At 39.9% G+C, this 22,500-nt stretch overlaps 1 protein-coding gene across 9 annotated transcripts in view; it reads right to left on the bottom strand.

Annotated features, from left to right (window-relative positions):
• Positions 1-22,500, bottom strand: part of LOC144980206 (uncharacterized) — a 318,826-nt gene that overhangs the window by 198,273 nt on the left and 98,053 nt on the right. For 3 of the 9 annotated variants that reach the window (XM_078927780.1, XM_078927777.1, XM_078927784.1), the window contains exon 3: positions 2,803-3,104. The exons of the other annotated variants lie outside the window; for them this stretch is intronic. In XM_078927780.1, the coding sequence (XP_078783906.1) occupies positions 2,803-2,893 (91 nt within the window). In that variant the 5' untranslated portion in view covers positions 2,894-3,104. The remainder of the gene's footprint in view (positions 1-2,802; positions 3,105-22,500) is intronic. 9 annotated transcript variants of the gene reach the window in all.

A 22,500-nucleotide genomic window follows, 5' to 3' on the forward strand; every position in this document is an offset into this window, starting at 1 on the left:
TCCTTGGAGAAGGCTCTTTACTCACATTCTCTCACCGTACTCATGTGTCAAATGAGTACCTGGATGTCAACAGCGAAAAAAAATTGTAATATTGCCTAATACGCATGATGTTATGTCCCGTTCTAAATGTTACATGTTGCTGTTGGCCAGGTACACCTTGTAAAGCGCTTTAAGCACATTTAGTGGGTATTGCGCTATACAAACAGCTCAATTTAATATTATGGCCAAGGACAGAAGCCTATGGTGGACACTAGTAGACGCCCCTGTGTTCCTCTAGGATCCAAGACGATTCTGTCAAGCACAGAAAAGTTTGCAAATTTTCTTTTTATGAATCTATTTAACTCTCTCCATACCATACCAGCCCATTTTCAGGATTTTCCCCAAAATTTCAAACCCAGCTGACACAAAAATATATTTTTTATTACTCAAACATAATAGCAGTGAGTTCTTGCGATACATAATCTCTTTAGCAAAACATACTCTCACATTGTTAATTTAATTAAAATTTTATGATGTACAAAAGCAATTTGAATAAGAAAAATGGTGACAATTTTCCTACAGTTGGTAAGGAGAGGGTTAAAAAATATTTTTATTATCTTAAGGGATATGTCAGTGATTCTGTGTTGATTGAACAAAAAATCTGTCATAATAAAAAATGACCACCACTTCCCAAACCCCTCGCCCTTCAAATATCGATCAATGAAAATGACCCTTATCTTAACTCTCTGGGCGGAGAGAGGGGGGGGGGAGGTCCCAATAGCCCAGCTGGTAGAGCACTCGCTTCACACGCAAAAAGGACCAAGATCGATCCCAGGTGCAGATTTCATTTCTGACCCCCCCCCCCCCCCCCCCCCCCCCCCCGCCTCCAACCTTATTTTCTAAAAGAGTAGATTTCACCTTCTCACCTCTCGTTCAACTCTACTGTTTCATTCATCGGGTTTTTATTGCACATACACACACACACGCACACACACACGAACACACATGCACAAACATTAACACACCTACACACACACTAAAACAAACCGTGCCATTGTTTGTAATCTATCAACCCAAATACAAAACCCCAATTCTTTCTGACAAAGAAAAATCATTCAACAAACAACATTCTAAATGGAACAGCAACAATTATTTCTTTAAAACTTACATTCAGCTCAAAATGCATTCTATTTTCCCCCTTTTTCAAATTTTGCACTTCACATAATTTCTGCAAGCACAGAGTTCCAAACATAGTTCTTTCTAAAGATCGCCTAACGTGACTTCATCGACCCGGTAATTGGCATGTAGTAAGACACCAGACATCCGTCCAAGTGTAAAAATTTACGTATAGAAAATTACACCCTTGTCGCAGATAATGGTTGGATCCATACTTGTACAGTGGAGAAAGTCGTTTTCTCACAAGAAATTTGGTTAAAAAAATCGTTTTCTTCAAAACCTCTATGGATGAACCAAAAACCTCTATGGATGAACGGAACAAAAAACAAAACCATTTTATCTACGAAACATGGGAGGATTAAAACGTTTGTTTTTTATTTACCAAAATCTTTGTATGGATTTTTTTTTTACTGCAAAATATTCAAGGGTGGAAAAAATTGTTTATCTTTTTTGTTCTTAAAAATATTAAATCGTTTTCTACAAAACCTCTATGGATGAACAAAAACAAACAAACAAACAAACAAAACAAACAAAACAAAACCCCTTTCTCTACAAGACATGGAAGGATTTAAACGTTGTTTATTTTATTTTTTTGTTGGGGGGGGGGGGGGGGTTGTTTGGTTTGTTTTTTTTTCTTACAAAATCTTTATATGAATTTTTTTTTTATCCTGCAAAATCTTCATGGGTGGAAAAAGTGTTTATCTATATATTGCTCTATAGAATACAACATAGATATGCATGTATATATATATATATATATATATATATATTCATGAGTGAGTGTTGGTGGGTTCCACTTGTATATACTAGAGTGCTTGATAATATTGATTAGAGCATGTGAAATATATAAGGACACTCACATTGTATTACGTCAGGACGATCGTTTCAATGGTGGTAGCATCTCTACAGCTGATGATAAATCAGTAGTTTGTCGTCGTTTATATTATTATATTACCGAGTTAACGATTTTACTCGTCGGATGTGACGAGATCGGACGATATCTTTATATCACTTTAGAGCAAATTCTCTTTTCCATTCTCTCGTCACGATTCAGAATGAAAATGGAGCATGCCTTTCAAGTTGAAACATGAAAATGGTTAGATAGGAATAATTGTGATTTGATTTTTATTAAAAAAAAAACAAAAAAACTATGTTGTAGAAATTGCGATTTGGTTCGTATGTTATTTTCGGGTTGAAATCATTGACATTCGACTGTGTTTGGTAGAAATCGAACAAAAGCCGAGGAGATGCTACGAGCATTGAAACGACAGCCCTGACTTGTTAAGATAAGAGTGTCCTTATTATTATATTTTGCTAAAAAACAAAGCCTCTATGGTTGAAAAAATTGTTATAAAATAAATTTTAATTGATGAAAAAATCAACAACAAAAAAGGCGCGGGCACACACATACATACATACATACATAACCACACACACTACACAAACACACACACACACTCATGCTAAATAAATAAATAAAATACATAAATAGATAATCAAATAAACAAATAAATAAATAAACAAATAAATAAATGAATAAATAAATGAATAAAGAAATGAATGAATGAATAAATAAATAAATAAACAAATACACAAATAAATAAATAAATAAATAAAACAGCAAGACAACAAGAAAACCAAACTCACCAAGGCAATCAGATCGGCCGACCAACCAAAAAACCACCAGAGGCAAAACGAGGCCCATCAATCTCCCGCCATGCCGGGAATCCATTGTCATACTATTGTTGTCGTAGTCCGTGCCTTCTTCAGCCAGCCAATCGTGAAGATTCTCCAAAAATAGAAACCAATCAAATCCTCAGTAATAATGGGGCTGACGGTGCGTGGTGTGTGTGTGGATGGGGGGAGGGGAGATGTGGAAGGAGACTCCGAATCACTGACTCCGAAGAGCTCTCAAGGATCTCCCTCAGAAATAATAGGATGGAATTAGTCTGGGGATGAAATTATTGTAGAAAAATTATCATGATGGTATCATGAGCGATATTTAGTTATATAAAACAAAACAAAAACAATCGACAGAACAACAACAACAAAAGCAAAACAAAGTAATCTGCCCCGCCCCACGCCCTCCCACACCCCAAAAACAAAAAGAAACCCGATAAATAAAAATGAAAGAAAAACACCCGCCAAATAAAAAAAAAAAGAATTTAACCCCCCCCAAAACAAAACAACAAAAAAAAAACAAAACAAAAAAAACAATCAATACCCCCTCACCCATATAGAAAAAACAACAAATATGCGAGGCTCAAACCCAGGACCTTCCAATCCGAAAGCGAGTGTCATAGCACAAGACAACATAGCCGACTGTAGATCTTCCAATGTGTCTTCGACTCAATAAATCTTATGGAAAAAGGAAAGTGCCATTCCAGATATTTGAAGGGCGTATTTTTTTTTTTGCTTTAATTTTCTTGGGTTATTTTGTTTGTTTGTTTTGTTTTTTTTTGTTTTTGTTTTGTTTTTATTTTTTTTAGTTGAGAGTTAAGCACCCGCTACGAAACACTCTGAAATCCACTTAATACGACTAAAATGACTTCATTCATTATAAACAATAGCACCATTAAAACCCCACTCAAATCCACCACTAGTCAAAGAGAAATAACGATGTTTACAAATAAATAATTACCGACCATCAAGTTAAAAAGGCACGAAACTAAAAAATCTCTAAATTAACCCGTACGTTTAATCTGAAAATACGAAACTAAAAATCTCAAAATTAACCCGTACGTTTTATCTGAAAATACGAAACTAAAAATCTCAAAATTAACCCGTACGTTTTATCTGAAACTACGAAACTAAAAATCTCAAAATTAACCCGTACGTTTTATCTGAAAATACGAAACTAAAAATCTCAAAATTAACCCGTACGTTTTATCTGAAACTACGAAACTAAAAATCTCAAAATTAACCCGTACGTTTTATCTGAAAATACGAAACTAAAAATCTCAAAATTAACCCGTACGTTTTATCTGAAAATACGAAACTAAAAATCTCAAAATTAACCCGTACGTTTTATCTGAAAATACGAAATTAAAAATCTCAAATCAACCGTTAGCTTAACAAGATACGAAAATAAAGACCTTAAAATCAATGTCGGCAGTATATTATATTCTCAAGGAGGAATATTAAGTGGAGTAAAAATTTAATTCCAAAGAGTCGATTTTCCAGTATTTCGCATTCTCTCCATGCCACTCTATCCGTTTTGAGACAAATTGTCTCAATGGATGATTGTCTATAATTATTTCCTTCCCATTGTCACTCTAGAAAATTGGTTGATGTTGGAAATTTTAGCAATCTTCAGAGTGATTTGAGTAGAGTCTCTGTGATTCTCTGGAAAGTGGTTGGCACGACTAAGTGGTCTTGTGGTATGGAACTCGACTTCAGATCGGAAGGTTCTGGGCTCGAGTCCCGTTCAGAGCGGCGCAAGGTTGAGTCCTTTAAAAAGGCCGTTTTTTCATATTCTCTCACCGTACTCAGGTGTAAAACGAGTACCTGACCATTAACAGCGTTGCCTATGTCCAAAAAAAATTTGTATTATCGACAAACAGGCCACATGTCTCGTCCAACATGTTAAGTGTTGCTGTTGGCTAAGGACCCTTTGTAAAGAGCTTTGAGCACGTTTAGTGGATATTGCGTTATATAAAAGCTAACGTTTTTCATTTTGTTGTGTTTGTGTGGGTGGGGTGGGGGAAGGGAGGTGGAGGGTTGTTTGTTTCATTTTCTTTTAATAATTTCTCCCTGTTATCATTCTAGAAGATCAGTTGATGTTGGACATTTTGTAATCTTCAGCGGTGTGTCTTTTTTACGAAACCCGCCGAAACCCGCCGAAACCCGCCGAAACCCGCCGAAACCCGCCGAAACCCGATGAAACCCGACGAATCCCGACAAAGTTATGGGAAGTAGGTGGCTGTGGGGAGTGAACCTAGAACTCAGGGAAGTGTACACCATTGGGGAGTGAACCTGGGACTGGGTTTCGGCGGGTTTCGTAAAAAAGAACCAGTGCTTTTTTACGAAACCCGCCGAAACCCGCCGAAACCCGGCGAAACCCGACAATATACAGCAAAGTTATGGGAAGTAGACAACTGTGGGGAGTGAACCCGAGACTCAGGGAAGTGTACACCAGTCGGGAGTGAACCTGAGACTAAGTTTATCGGCCGGTTTCGGCGGGTTTCGTAAAAAAGAATTAGTGCTTTATTACGAAACCCGCCGAAACCCGCCGAAACCCGACAATATCCGGCAAAGTTATGGGAGTTTGGCAACAGTGGGGGGTGATCCTGGGAGTCAGGGAATTGCACACCAGTGGGGAGTTAACCTGGGACTGTGTAAAAAGGATATCAGTGGGAAATAAACCTGGGACTAAAGGGACATGGATACCATTGAAAGTTGAAGCCGGATATGGGAATTGAGTACCAGAGGAGAATGAACCTGACACTATAGAAGGTGGGCGCCAGTGGGGAGTGAACCTGGGATTCAGGAATTGCACACCAGTGGGGAGTTAACCTGGGATTGTGTAAAAAGGATATCAGTGGGAAATAAACCTTGGACTAAAGGGAGATGGATACCATTGAAAGTTGAAGCCGGATATGGGAGTTGAGTACCAGAGGAGAATGAACCTGACACTATAGAAGGTGGGCGCCAGTGGGGAGTGAACCTGGGATTCAGGGAATTGCACACCAATTGGGAGTTAACCTTGGACTGTGGGAGATGGATAACTGTGGGTATCCGAGCCGAACTATAGGAGTTGGGTGCCAGAGGAGAATGAACCTGACACTATAGAAGGTGGGCGCCAGTGGGGAGTGAACCTGGGATTCAGGGAATTGCACACCAGTGGGGATTTAACCTGGGAATATGTAAAAAGGATATCAGTGGAAAATAAACCTGGTACTAAAGGGAGATGGATACCATTAAAATTTGAAGCTTGGTATGAGAGTTTGGTACCAGAGGAGAATGAACCTGACACTATAGAAGGTGGGCGCGAGTGGGGAGTGAACCTGGGATTCAGGGAATTGCACACCAGTGGGGATTTAACCTGGGAATATGTAAAAAGGATATCAGTGGAAAATAAACCTGGTACTAAAGGGAGATGGATACCATTAAAATTTGAAGCTTGGTATGAGAGTTTGGTACCAGAGGAGAATGAACCTGACACTAAAGGAGGTGGGCGCCAGTGGGGAGTGAACCTGGGACTATGTAAAAAGGATATCAGTGGGAAATAAACCTTGGACTAAAGGGAGATGAATACCATTGAAAGTTGAAGCCGGATATGAGAGTTTGGTACCAGAGGAGAATGAACCTGACACTATAGGAGGTGGGCGCCAGTGGGGAGTGAACCTGGGACTATGTAAAAAGGATATCAGTGGGAAATAAACCTGGGACTAAAGGGAGATGAATACCATTGAAAGTTGAAGCTGGATATGAGAGTTTGGTACCAGAGGAGAATGAACCTGACACTATAGGAGGTGGGCGCCAGTGGGGAGTGAACCTGGGACTATGTAAAAAGGATATGAGTGGGAAATAAACCTGGGACTAAAGGGAGAAGGATACCATTGAAAGTTGAAGCCGGATATGGGAGTTGAGTACCAGAGGAGAATGAACCTGACACTATAGGAGATGGGCGCCAGTGTGGAGTGAACCTGGGACTCAGGGAAGTGCACACCAATTTGGAGTTAACCTGGGACTGTGGGAGATGGATAACTGTGGGTATCCGAGCCGAACTATAGGAGTTGGCTACCAGAGGAGAATAAACCTGACACTATAAAAGGTGGGCGCCAGTGGGGAGTGAACCTGGGAGTCAGGGAATTGCACACCAGTGGGGAGTTAACCTGTGAATATCTAAAAAAGAATATCCGTGGGAAATAAATCCGGCTTCAACTCCCAATGGTATCCATCTCCCTTTAGTCCCAGATTTATTTCCTACTGATATCCTTTATACATATTCCCAGGTTAACTCCCCACTGGTGTGCAATTCCCTGAGTCCCAGGTTCACTCCGCACTGGCGCCCACCCCTTTTGTGTCAGGTTCATTCTCCTCTGGTACCAAGCTTTCATATCCGGCTTCAACTTTCAATGGTATCCATCTCCCTTTAGTCCGAGGTTTATTTCCCACTGATATCCTGTTTACATAGTCCCAGGTTCACTCCCCACTGGCGCCCACCTCCTATAGTGTCAGGTTCATTCTCCTCTGGTACCAAACTCTCATATCCGGCTTCAACTTTCAATGGTATTCATCTCCCTTTAGTCCCAGGTTTATTTCCCACTGATATCCTTTTTACATAGTCCCAGGTTCACTCCCCACTGGCGCCCACTTCCTATAGTGTCAGGTTCATTCTCCTCTGGTACCAAACTCTCATATCCGGCTTCAATTTTCAATGGTATTCATCTCCCTTTAGTCCCAGGTTTATTTCCCACTGATATCCTTTTTACATAGTCCCAGGTTCACTCCCCACTGGCGCCCACCTCCTATAGTGTCAGGTTTCTCTCTCCTCTGGTACCCAACTACCAAATCCGGCTTTAAGTCCCAATGGTATCCACCTCCCTTTAGTCCCAGATTTATTTCCTACTGATATCCTTTTTACATAGTCCCAGGTTCACTCCCCACTGGCGCCCACCTCCTATAGTGTCAGGTTCATTCTCCTCTGGTACCAAACTCTCATATCCGGCTTCAACTTTCAATGGTATTCATCTCCCTTTAGTCCCAGGTTTATTTCCCACTGATATCCTTTTTACATAGTCCCAGGTTCACTCCCCACTGGCGCCCACCCCCTATAGTGTCAGGTTCATTCTCCTCTGGTACCAAACTTTCATATCCGGTTTCAACTTTCAATGGTATCCATGTCCCTTTAGTCCAAGGTTTATTTCCCACTGATATCCTTTTTACATAGTCCCAGGTTCACTCCCCACTGGCGCCGACCCCCTATAATGTCAGGTTCATTCTCCTCTGGTACCAAACTTTCATATCCGGTTTCAACTTTCAATGGTATCCATGTCCCTTTAGTCCCAGGTTTATTTCCCACTCATATCCTTTTTACATAGTCCCAGGTTCACTCCCCACTGGCGCCCACCTCCTATAGTGTCAGGTTCATTCTCCTCTGGTACCAAACTCTCATATCCGGCTTCAAATTTTAATGGTATCCATCTCCCTTTAGTACCAGGTTTATTTTCCACTGATATCCTTTTTACATATTCCCAGGTTAAATCCCCACTGGTGTGCAATTCCCTGAATCCCAGGTTCACTCCCCACTCGCGCCCACCTTCTATAGTGTCAGGTTCATTCTCCTCTGGTACCAAACTCTCATACCAAGCTTCAAATTTTAATGGTATCCATCTCCCTTTAGTACCAGGTTTATTTTCCACTGATATCCTTTTTACATATTCCCAGGTTAAATCCCCACTGGTGTGCAATTCCCTGAATCCCAGGTTCACTCCCCACTGGCGCCCACCTTCTATAGTGTCAGGTTCATTCTCCTCTGGCACCCAACTCCTATAGTTCGGCTCGGATACCCACAGTTATCCATCTCCCACAGTCCAAGGTTAACTCCCAATTGGTGTGCAATTCCCTGAATCCCAGGTTCACTCCCCACTGGCGCCCACCTTCTATAGTGTCAGGTTCATTCTCCTCTGGTACTCAACTCCCATATCCGGCTTCAACTTTCAATGGTATCCATCTCCCTTTAGTCCAAGGTTTATTTCCCACTGATATCCTTTTTACACAATCCCAGGTTAACTCCCCACTGGTGTGCAATTCCCTGAATCCCAGGTTCACTCCCCACTGGCGCCCACCTTCTATAGTGTCAGGTTCATTCTCCTCTGGTACTCAATTCCCATATCCGGCTTCAACTTTCAATGGTATCCATGTCCCTTTAGTCCCAGGTTTATTTCCCACTGATATCCTTTTTACACAGTCCCAGGTTAACTCCCCACTGGTGTGCAATTCCCTGACTCCCAGGATCACCCCCCACTGTTGCCAAACTCCCATAACTTTGCCGGATATTGTCGGGTTTCGGCGGTTTCGGGGGGTTTCGTAATAAAGCACTAATTCTTTTTTACGAAACCCGCCGAAACCGGCCGATAAACTTAGTCTCAGGTTCACTCCCGACTGGTGTACACTTCCCTGAGTCTCGGGTTCACTCCCCACAGTTGTCTACTTCCCATAACTTTGCTGTATATTGTCGGGTTTCGCCGGGTTTCGGCGGGTTTCGGCGGGTTTCGTAAAAAAGCACTGGTTCTTTTTTACGAAACCCGCCGAAACCCAGTCCCAGGTTCACTCCCCAATGGTGTACACTTCCCTGAGTTCTAGGTTCACTCCCCACAGCCACCTACTTCCCATAACTTTGTCGGGATTCGTCGGGTTTCATCGGGTTTCGGCGGGTTTCGGCGGGTTTCGGCGGGTTTCGGCGGTTTCGGCGGGTTTCGTAAAAAAGACACACCCATCTTCAGTATGATTTGAGTATCGTTCTTGTTTTGTTCTGAAGAGTAGTCGATACCTACTCGACGGCTGGAAGAGCGAACTATTTGGTGTTTTTTTTGTTTTTTGTTTTTGTTTTTTTTTATTTTGAGGGTTTTACGGCGCTTGCATTGCACTAAGGTCATATCAGCGTCAATAAAAAGGAAGAAAATGGAATAGTAAAAAGTTTTAGAATTACAATTGAAGCACCCAAGAAAAGGTAAGACAAAGGGGATTTGGTTCAAATAGGGATCAGATGTAGATTCCAAGAACACACCGTCAGAGTACTTAGTTTGAGATCACCTAAAAGTCTCATCCAGACAGGAGGAGGAGGGGAAGGAGGAAGAGGAAAGGAGGAAGATGAGGAGGAGGAGGGGAATGACGAGGCAGATGATGGCAGGGTGCAGAAACAAATAAGAGGGAAGCAGTGAAAATAAATTGGGGCGGAACTCCATTTTTTTCAAACCTAATTCTCATTGACGTAAGTACTTTTAGCTCTAGGCTCTTCAAATGTAATTTCTTATATTGCAAAAATAACCCCTCAAATTTCGTAATTCTTCTTGTCTCACACAAAATTTACTTTTAAGGGCCATGGTTCAGCCCGACATAATACCTTGGAAAATGCTCTTTCCTCACCTTACTCAGGTGTAAAATGAACACCGGTCCGTTAAAAGCCTTGTCTCTGTCCTGAAAAAAAAAAAATTGCAATATCGCCTAACAGGCGTCACCGTGTCTCTTTCTACATGTGTCGTGTTAATGTTGGCTTAGGACCTATTGTAAAGCGAGTTGAGCATATTTAGTGGTTATTGCTGTATATAAAAGCTCAATTGTATATAATTATATCTCAAAATCTTCCAAAATTGGAGACAGAACCAGTTAATACTCAACCCAATCATAACTTATTCATAATGTTTGGTTTTGCCTTGAGCAAGAGTGAAGAAGAATTTAATTAATCTGAGGCAACGTCCACGTATTTACAGGTCTCATAACCGAACACAACTATAGGCCTAGATTAACGGTGTGTGTTTGTGTATGTGTGTGTGTGTGTGTGGAGGGGGGTCGATAGCTCAGTTGGTAGAGCACTCGCTTCACACGTCGCAAAGGGCCCAAGATCGATCCCGGGTGCTGTCGAGATTTTTTTCTCTGAACCCGCCCCCCCCCCCCCCCCCACTTCCTATCCACCCAGCAGTGAATGGGTAGTAGCTGAGTCTGTTATCTTTGGCGGAAAGTACTTTGCGATAGACTAGCGTTCTATCCAAAGGATAGCAAGCAATTGCTATTGTCCGTGTCACGCTATAGAAACCGGGATAAACTCCAGGTCCACGGGCCTTATGGCTCTGATGAATCACTTAACATTTTTATAATGGACACATTTTTTCTGTCAATTTCTTTTTATATTTCCACTTCAAAAAAAAAACAAAACAAAAAAAAAAACAAAAAAACAAAAAAACAACAAAAACAAACAAACAAAAAACCCCAACAAAAACAACAAACCAAACCAGAGCCCATGCATAATGAATTGGGTTATCAGACCTGTCAACAGGTAAACGTCGATCAGTAGTCCTTCAGAGCCATTAGGTCCATGGAGCCGGAGCTTAACTCGGTCACTATAGCGTGAAAAGGACAATAACGATTGCTTGCTACCCCATGGGCAGTACTTTAGTCTATCGCAAAGTACTTTCCGTCAGATCTAACAGACCCAGCTACCCAGTAACTGCTGGATGGACAGAGGGGTGTTCAGAAAAAATTTCGACTGCACACGGGATCGATCTCCGCCTCCCTTTACTTGTTTTTGTGAAGCGAGTGCTCTACCAACTGAGCTATCAGAGTGAGGCCTTAAAACATATTGAAATATTAATTAAAGAATTAATTGCTTTTCCCCCACAAGATAAATAGGCCATGTTTACAATGTGTTTAATCGTCCCTTTCACATTCAGGGAATTAAGGATTGATTCAATCATTCAATCATGTCGTTCAAAAGATTACATTTACAACAAAAAAAAACAACATCTCAGATGCTCAGACGTATTTTAGCACAACGTGTACTTATTTGCAGGTCTGATAACCCAATTCCTTATGGGCTATTTTTTTTGCAACGGAAATTTAATCTTGTAAAGCGCGTTGAGCACATTTAGTGGATATTGCGCTTTATAAAGCTCAATTTTTAATTAATTATTTTTTATTAATTAAGAAAAAAAAAATAAAGTGACGCAAACTAATATTGTCCATTATAACATTGTTAAACAAGGCCCATCATTGCGTTCGGATGTCAGACCTGTATATGTGTATACGTTGTGTAAAATGTTGTTTGGTTATCAGATTTAGTTTGCACAGCAAGTTGTGTGAATTAAAATTTTCATTAATTCATCAAACGCCCACAAGTTACAATAAAAGATTTGTTAACAAAGCATAAGAAAATAAAGAAAGAAGGTAGAAGGAGGAGGAGGAGGAGGAGGAGGAGGAGGAGGAGGAGGAGGAGGAGGAGAAGAAGAAGAAGAAGAAGAAGAAGAAGAAGAAGAAGAAGAAGAAGAAGAAGAAGAAGAAGAAGAAGAAGAAGAAGAAGAAGAAGAAGAAGAAGAAGAAGAAGAAGAAGAAGAAGAAGAAGAAGAAAAAGAAGAAGAAGAAGAAGACGAAGAAGAAGAAGAAGTAGAAGAAGAAGACGAAGACGAAGAAGAAGAAGAAGAAGAAGAAGAAGAAGAAGAAGAAGAAGAGAAGAAGAAGAAGAAGAAGAAGAAGAAGAAGAAGAAGAAGAAGAAGAAGAAGAAGAAGAAGAAGAAGAAGAAGAAGAAGAAGAAGAAAAGAAGAAGAAGAAGAAGAAGTAGAAGAAGACAAAAGAAGAAGATAATGATGATGATGATAACGACTATAAATAATGACGAGGATAATGATGATAATAACGCCGTCTGCAAACAATAATGATCCTACCATTATCCATTATCCATTATTATCCATTATCCATATCGCCGTACCGCACGCTTCTATGAACCCGTTTAGACAAATATACTTAAAATCATCATCCTCATCATCATCATCATCATCATCATCATCATCATCATCATCATCATCATCATCATCATCACATTATTATTATTATCATCATTTTTATTCTTATTATCATCCCTCGTACGTCCAGCTCTATCTCCTTATTCAACCACCAACCAAATCACTCTGGGTGAATTACAATTGAAGCACCCAAGAAAAGGTAAGACAAAGGGGATTTTGTTCAAATAGGGATCAGATGTAGATTCCAAGAGCACACTGTCAAAATACTTAGTTTGAGATCACCTAAAAGTCTCATCCAGACAGGAGGAGGAGGGGAAGGAGGAAGAGGAAAGGAGGAAGATGAGGAGGAGGAGGGGAATGACGAGGCAGATGATGGCAGGGTGCAGAAACAAATAAGAGGGAAGCAGTGAAAATAAATTGGGGCGGAACTCCATTTTTTTCTATTCTGCCAAACTCTGAAAAATCACGTATTTTAAAATTTGGCCAGAAAACTACTGATTCCTACAAATGTCTATATATTAAAATTTACCCTCATCTTGTCGAAAAATATATCAAACCTAGGACTTCCACGAAGTCTTCCTTGACGCCCCAGGTTTGAGAGTGTTTGACAAGATGAGGGTCATTTTGATCGATGGATATGTATGTGTGCGGCTATGTGGTCTAATGGTATGACACTCGCTTTCGGATCGGAAGGTCCTGGGTTCGGCCTCGCTCCACGCATAGTTGAGTCCTTGGAAAAGACTCTTTACTCACATTCTCTCACCGTACTCAGATGTAAAATGAGTATCTGGCCGTTGACAGCGTTGTCTTTATCTGAAAAATTGTAATATCGCCGAACAGGCGTCATGTCTCGTCCTACATGTTAAATGTTGCTGTTGGCCAGGGACCCCTTGTAAAACGCTTTGAGCACGTTAAGTGGATATTGCGCTATATAAGTTTAAAGGACGAGTTTTATGGCCAAAATTCTAAATACAAATTTTTTGGGTTTTTTTTTTCACCAGAGCATGACAGTTTGAAGAAAATAGCAACCAAGGGGCAAAACAAGCTTGCCAGCAAATGGCACTGAAATTGAAAAATCTATAAGAACTGTATCATACTATTATTGATATATGAGTTCAAATAGAATACTCAGAATATTTTGCCCGCCATATCAATGATAGCAGCCCTCAAAACACACATTATACAATCTATTATAACTATATCATACTATTATTGATTCTATGGGTTTAGGTAAAATACTCGGCTATTTTGCCCACCAGATTAATGCTACCAACAATCAAATCACACATTATACAATCTATTATAACCATATCATAGTATTATTGATTCTATGGGTTTAGGTAAAATACTCGGCTATTTTGCCCGCCAGATCAATGGTAGCAGCACACAGAACACACACATGATACAATCTATTATAACCATATCATACTATTATTGATTCTATGCGTTCAGGTAAAATAGTCGGCTATTTTACCCGCCAGATCAATGGTACCAACATGCAAAACGATGTATAGTAAGTAGTATACTGGAGAGAGATAAGTGAAATTATAACGACGTGCACTTATATGCAGGTCTGATAACTCAGTTCTTTATGGGCTCATTGATGTCATGGAAATATTTAAAAAATGACGCAAAAATATTGTCCATTACAACAATGTTAAACTAGGCCCATAAGGGGGTTAGGATGTCAGACCTGCAGACATGTACACGTTGTCTTATAAGGATTCAACTGGCGGTCTAATAACAATATGAATATAGATAGTATGCGCTTGGCTATTAAACTCACAACATTGCCATCCGGAAGTGTAACGGACCAACACACAAAACTCTGTGTAACCTCAAACGTTTATAGTCTGGTTGATACAGTTTTGTGGATTGCAAAAAAAAAAAAAACAATAACAAATACCCAAGTGACGTCAACTTCATTCTATCTATAGATAGCATGCGCTTGGCTAAGAAGCTCATAACATTGCCATCCGGAAGTGTAACGGACCAACACACAAAACTGTGTGTATCCATGAACGTTTATAGTCGGGTTAATACAGTTCAGTGAGCATTACTCATAAACGTGGATGGCATAAAAACAATAACAAAGACCCGAGTGACGTCAACTTCATTCTTTCTATAGATGAAACGAAGTTGACGTCACTCAGTGCCTTGTTATTGTATTGAGCTTGCTAATTGGATTCAATACTCTGATGTCACGCCGCCCGGCAACGGCGGCCATCTTGGTTCTAAACAAAGAAAATAATTACTTGTTATTCTTCATGCTGGCTAAAACTTTTCATATGCCTTGTCATCAGAATGTGTAAAAGTCAAAACATGATCAGATTAATGGGGTTTTTCCCCTCTGAATACGCTTTTATGCTCGTCGGAGAAATATTTCATAAGGGCGTCCGCCATTGTTCGATAGTTTAGAGCCAGTGTTACTAAGTTACCATGCGTCATTAGGAAGGAAGTGACGTTACGACTGTTGAAGAATATAGGGAATGAGATTAGCGGAAGAGTAGCGTTCCTTGATTGGACGTTACCGGTGGAGTAATTATTAGAGAGAGAGAACGTCATATGGTTTTGCGCATGCGTCTCTCGTCCTCGCTTCCGGTGAAAGCGGCATGAGACACTTCACAGAAAGCGAGGACAAAAGCATGTTGACGTTCTCTCTGTAAGGTGACGTCCAATCAAGGGACGCTACTCTTCCGCTAATCTCATTCCCTATTCTAAGAGTAGTTCTCACTAAATGGCATCAGTCAGGTTGGACATGGTTACACACAGTTTTGTGTGTTGGTACGTTACATCCGGCTGGCTGATGTTGTGAGTTTTCTAACTTAACACATGGCATCAATATCATAACAGCAGCAGGTCGTTGGTTTTTTCTTCTTTTTTTTCACCCTGTTTTGTTTATTGTTTATTTAATTTTCTTTTTTTTCTTGTATTTTTCTTATCTCCCCTTTGTTTGGCACTGTTTCACACTCTCACAGATACACACACACACATATGCACACACACACACACACAGACACACACACACACACACTCACAGGCACACACACACTCATACACACACTCACACACACTCACAGACACACGCAACACATTAACACACACATATACACACTTACACACACACACACACACACACACACACCACTTACACTTGTTCAGGTCTTGCTCAATTTCACATTTTTTTTTGACATTTCAGCACGTTCCAAAGGTTATCTCGCCCCCCACCCCCCTATCCCCTCCGAAAAAAAAAATGATTTAAAAAAGAATCCCTCATGACGTGTAGATTATTTGACGATGTGCTGACAAAAACACAATGGGCATGATCTATAAATAGAACGAAGATGACGTCACACATGCCTTTGTTATTGATTTTTGCCATCCGCGTTTGTGAGTTGTTCTCACTAAACTGTATTAACCAGACTATAAAGGTTCATGGTTACACATAATTTTGTGTGTTGGTCCGTTATACTTCCGGATGGCAATGTTGTGAACTCATTGGCCAAGCGCATTCCATCTGCTCGAGGTCATTGGTCACATTTCAAAATGTGCTCAAAGTGACCGACATAGTGAAAAGTGTTCACAGATTTTGAACTATCTAACTATACGATTGGTCATTGTGTTCAGCTTGACACATGGGAATGTTTACAACTTTCATACACAAAGCAGTGTGTTTATATTTGTTTAGAAATGTCCAATCGTTGGACAGCGACAAATCACGTGATTGATGACTCGGTTGGACGAAAACATGAATATAGATATAGTTATATATAGATAGAATGCACTTGGCCAAGGAGTTCACAACATTGCCATCCGGAAGTATAACGGACCAACACACAAACTCTGTGTAACCATGAACTTTTATAGTCAATACAGTTTAGTGAGAACAACTCACAAACGCGGATGGCAATAACAATAACAAAGGCCTGAATGACGTCATCTGCATACTATCTATATCCCATTGAATGAGTAGAAGTGTGGGAAGAAAATAGCCTTTTATACATTTATTTACCTTTGTCTTTCTAGGGCTATCTCTCTTTTTCTTTTCATATAAATATCTCTCTCTCTCTCTCTCTCTCTCTCTCTCTCTCTCTCCTCTCTCTCTCTCTCTCTCTCTCTTCTCCTTCTTTTCCTCCCTCTCACTCTGTGTGTGTTTGTGTGTGTGTGTGTTTGTCTTCCTCCGTCTCAATCACTCTGTGTCACTCCCCGTGTCTCTCTCTTTATCTTTCCTTTCTCTCTTCTCTCCTTACTCTCTCTTTCTCTTTCTCCCTCTCTCTCTCTCTCTCTCTCTCTCTCTCTCTCTCTATCTCTCTTTTCTTCCTCCCTCTATCTCCTTCTCTCCTCCCTCTCTCCTCTCTCTCTCTCTCTCTCTCTCTCCTCTCTCTCTCACTCACTCTCACTCTTTCTCTCGCCCATGCTCTCTCTTCCCGTCAGAAATCCAAGAACCAATACATAGATACCCATCAGTCCTAAACACACCTACACATACGTAAGATACACACACACACTCAAACACACACACACACACCTACACATACATATTACACACACTTATCCACACACACACACACACACACGCATAAACACACACCTACACAAAATGGACGATATATTGCACAATTTCATATTTCACCGACTTTCTCTTTAAAAAATAAAACAACCCCCCAAAACACAAACTTAGCATAAAACGTTAAATACCAACCCAAAAATTACACCAATAATTATCATCATTATCATCATTATTATTATTATCCCATTAAAATCCAATAGACAACAACATATCATCGATATTCAATGACTGACACGGAAGTACGTGTGAAGACTTGATCGAAAAAGAACCAATAGATAGTTCGAAGATGACGTCACTCAGCTATTTGTTATTGTTTTTTGCCACCCGCGTTTATGAGTAATGCTCACTGAACTGTATTAACCTGACTATAAACGATCATGGATACACACAGTTTTGTGTGTTAGTCCGTTAGACTTCCGGATGGCACTGTTATGAGCTTCTTAGCCAAGCGCATACTATCTATACACATCTACACATACATATTATACACACACACTCAAACATACATACACACATATTATACACACATACATACACCCACCCACACATACATATCACACACACATATACATACACATATTATACAAACACATACATAAACCCACCTACACATACATATCACACACACAGATACACACACATATTATACACACATGCATACACACCTACACACATACACACATATTATACACACATACATACGATTCACACATACACACACACACACACACCTACTCAAAATGGACGATATATTAGAAATTTTCATATTTCACCGACTTTCTCTTTAAAAAAACACAAAACAACAAGCTTTACATAGAAAGTTAAATTACAAACCAAACACATTACACCCTTCATCATTATCATTATCATCCCATTATAATTAAATATACATTAAGAGATAATATCCCATAACCAAAGACTGACACCAAAGTACGTGTGAAAATTTGATCGAGTGGGTGGAAATATCTATAATTTTAAACAAATACCATCTTATAATAGAGACAGGTTAATAAAAATAGGCCAAACACGCAGCTTTGTGGTCTAGTGGTATGATACTCACTTTCGGATCGGAAGGTTATTAAAGTTCGAGCCTCGCTCGGCGCATAGTTGAGTCATTGGAAAAGGCTCTTTACTCACATTTTCTCACCGTACTCAGGTGAAAAATGAGTACTTGGCCGTTAACAGCGTTGTCTATGTCCGGAAAAAAAATGGTAATATCGCTTAACAGGCGTCATGTCACGTTCTAAATGATAAATGTTGCTGTTGATCAGGGACCCCTTGTTAAGAGCTTTGAGCAGGTTTAGTAGATATTGCGCTATATAAGAGCTCAATTTGCTTGTTGTTGGTTGTTAAACACACACACACACACACACACACATACACACACAAACAAAATCACACCTACTCAAAATGGACGATTTATTACACATTTTCATATTTCACCGACTTTCTCTTAAAAAAAAAAAAAAAAAAAAAACAAGCATAAAAAGTGAAATTACAAACCAAACACAGTACACCCTTCATTGTTATCATTATCATTATTATCCCAAAAGAATTAAATAGACACTTAGAGATAATATCCCATATCCAAAGATGACACCGAAGTACGTGTGAAAATTTGATCGAGTGGGTGGGTGGAAATATCTATAATTTTAAACAAATTCCATCTTAAAATAGAGACAGGTAAAAAAAAAGAGGTCAATCACCCCTCCCCCCCCCCCCCCCCATCTCCTTTCCCTCCCCCCATGCCCCCTTTCCCTCCCCAAGAACCAACCTCTTCCGGTTCGAAATTCCTTTCTCTTCCGGTTCGAAATTCCTTTGAAGTGTGTATGTAACCAGTAAACCAATCTTTCATAGAATGCAAATCAAATTTTAAAAAGTTTATAATTTCAATCATAAGGTTATGACATAACTATTTTAATAGCAGGATTTATTGATGCTTTACATTTAGCCAAAATACTCACAACATCGGCCAGCCGGATATAACGCACCAACAACAAATTGAGTGATTTTAAAACAAGAATGATCTGACAATTTAAAGCTCACTATTTAACAACAGCAAAAAAAAACTTGAGCTTTTATATAGCGCAATATCCACCGTAACTTTGAACGTTCATAGTCTGATTGATACAATTTAGTGAAAACTAAAACTAAAACGGCTGGCTAAAAAACAATAACAAAGAGCTAAGTGACGTCAATTTTGTTCCTTCTATAGATTTTCGTATAATTGCGGTGCGTAGAAGTACGCTACGAGCATGGGTGATCCTTATTGACGACCAGGATTTCTGCTACCTTTTGGACAGGACACTGAGTCTATAGCAAAGATTCTCCGCCGGATCGAACAGAGCAAGTGCTCTACCAACTGAGCTATCGGAACCTCTGAAAAAGTATGCCCTTCCCTCAAGACATCATAAGTTCCCGTCGCCTAGGTCTGATGTCAACAGAAATCACCCATGTTGTCACAGTGAGATACCGTCGCCTAGGCATTCCATGAAGGAATATAGATAATTCATCAAACAGGATGTCTGATGTCAACAGGAATCACCCATGTTGTTACAGTGAGCAAATACGGGGGTTAATAATGTTGCTCAAGGAAAAAACAACACGAAAGTGTTTGAAACGGGGCACAAACCTAAGAGCTTCCGGATGCTAGTGCTATGCCTTTACCACCCAGTCACTATGTCCCCGTCATAAGTGGCCGATTTACCCGAAATTTGTCTTCCCGGTTAAGTGGATAATAACCGACATTTATAACAAATTTCTTTTCTGTTTACGTTTGTGCTTGTTTTTTGTTTGTTTACAATAATTGTTTTTGTATCTCTCCGCCCCCCCTCCCCCCCCCCCCCCCCCCCACCCCGGTCGCCGTTGCCACCAACTGTCTCCACAAAGTTTACATACCCAGAGTTATTCAATAAGTAAACAGAGAAGAACAGCCCGGTCCCGGGGACAAAGAGGGAAAGGTAAACAAGGGGAGTTAATTCTGTCTGGCCAATGTTTACTCCGAATTGATCAAATTGGAGAAAGGCAAAGTAAGTAAGTTTGTTTTAAAGATTATTTCATTTATTGTGTTGTTGGTTTGGATTCTGTATTTGGATTTGGAATTTTTGTTTTTAGGGGGAGATTTCATTTTTGGTGTGTTCCATAACACAACCTTCAGACGTGGAGTGGGGCTGGGCTATCCATTTTACTAACGAGAGAGTGAAAATGGAAAGGCTTCGTAAATTAATAGGAACGATATATACAAAGGACGTTTCAGGTACAAATCCTTCGTCAGCAAGTTTCTGTTTACAAATATTTGGGTATTTTATTTGACAATAATAAATTACAGTGGCATTTACAAACCGATTGAACAAAAGAATGTATTTTATTCGGAAACTTTCAGAATTTGACATAGACAAAACGTTATGCACCTTTTTTATAGATCCGTTTTGGAGACCATTATTACTTTTTGTATTACAGCATGGTGTGGAAATGCCAGTATTTGCGACATTAAGAAAATTGATCGGATAATTGATAACGCCAGGAGTTATACTCACCCAATTTCCAATGTGGAAGAACTGTTCAAGAGATTTTGTCTAAATAAAATGGAGAAGTAATGAAGGATGGTGATCACCCCCTTCATAAATATATTAAGTTCTCCATGAGGAGCCGTCGCCTTATATCTATAAAAAAACAAAGACAACACGTCACCTTAATTCATTTTTGCCACATGGTGTTGGAATTTTTAACGCACAACTGTGATTTAAATTAAATACTATCTTTTAAATATACACTCACAAGTTGGGACTAGAGTGTCGCTATTGGTTCTTGGTTGTATGTTGTTTTTTTTTACATTTTTGTGCATATATATATATATATATATATATATATATATATATATATATAGGTGTGTTTATGATTTGTTAAGTGATATTGTAAAGTGATTTGAGGCTTCGGCATTTAGCGCTATAAATATTATGCCCTTGGCTAAGAAGCTCACAACATTGCCATCCCAAAGTATATCGGATCAACACACAAAACTATGTGTAACCTTGAACGTTTATAGTCTGGTTAATACAGTTTAGTGAGAGTTACTCCTAAACGAGGATGGCAAAAAAAACATTAACAATGACCCGAGTGACGTCATCTTCGATCTATCTATAGAAAAATACTTTATTATTTTATTATTTATTATAATGTGGAAAAAAGTAGAGCTTTTATGTAGCGTAATATCATTAAAAACAGGTTCAAAGCGCTTTACAAGAGGTACAAAGCTAGCCAACAGTAACAGTAATAACGTAGGTCGAGACATGTTGCCTGTTAGGCGGTGTTAGAATTTTTTTCTTTCGGACATCGACAACGCTGTTAACGGCTGACAACCACCCATTGAGTAGGAGGTGTGGATCCAGGAGGAGGAAGAACATTGTCTGGACGCCGGTTTGGAGCATTCTTGGTCTGACTACTCATCTTCAGCTGTTCCAGCAGGATTGGATCTAGGCTGGTATCACCTTCAGGGTCATGGCAGCGAGCAAGCTCCTGTACGACGACAACGTGGTGATCCTTCGCAGGATGGAAACATCATTAAAGATCCAACCAAAAGAGTGCCTGCATTCAATAACGCCAAGAAATACTGGATTTCATCAAATCGCCTCTTAACTGGACATGGCAGAACTGCATCGAATATGTGCAGATGGAAACTTGGAAACATTGATACCTGCCAGACATGTCAGGCAGCCCAAGAGACCAGCGATCACATCGTCCTCCACTGCCCAGTCACTGAACTTGAAGGTGGCTACGAAACCATCCTTAGGGCGGAGGAAGACTTTAGAAGCTGGGTTGACAAAATACATTTGGAGGTGTAGCCATACGCTACTACTACTACTACTACCACCCATCAGTGTTGTCTCTCTATATATATCGTTCAGTAGTGAGGCTATGTATTCTAGTGAGTGGTATGACACGCGCCTTCGGATCGGAAGGTCTTGGGTTCAGCAACAGGTATCATGTAGGAGGAGAGTTCTCGCCTGTTAGACGATCAGTTCACGGTTAGGTACTTATTTTACATCTGAGTACGGTGAGAGAATGTCAGTAAAGAGTTTTTTTTTTCCCAGGGCTCAACTATGCGCCTTATATATATGCGCAAGTGTGTCTCATTCTACATGTGTTGCTATGTGTTGCTGTTGGTCAAGGGCCCGTCGTAAAGTGCTTTGAGCACGTGTAATAGATATTGCGCTATACAAAACCTCAAGTTCTGTTCTATCTCACTCAACCCTAACACCGACTATATCCGTAGTTTACCCGGGTTATTTTTTCCCCATGCATATAATTTATTACAT

The sequence above is a fragment of the Berghia stephanieae genome, chromosome 9 (genome assembly GCF_034508935.2).
Source record: "Berghia stephanieae isolate SIO BIC M18660-M18661 chromosome 9, UCSD_Bste_1.3, whole genome shotgun sequence".
NCBI lineage: Eukaryota > Metazoa > Mollusca > Gastropoda > Nudibranchia > Aeolidiidae > Berghia > Berghia stephanieae.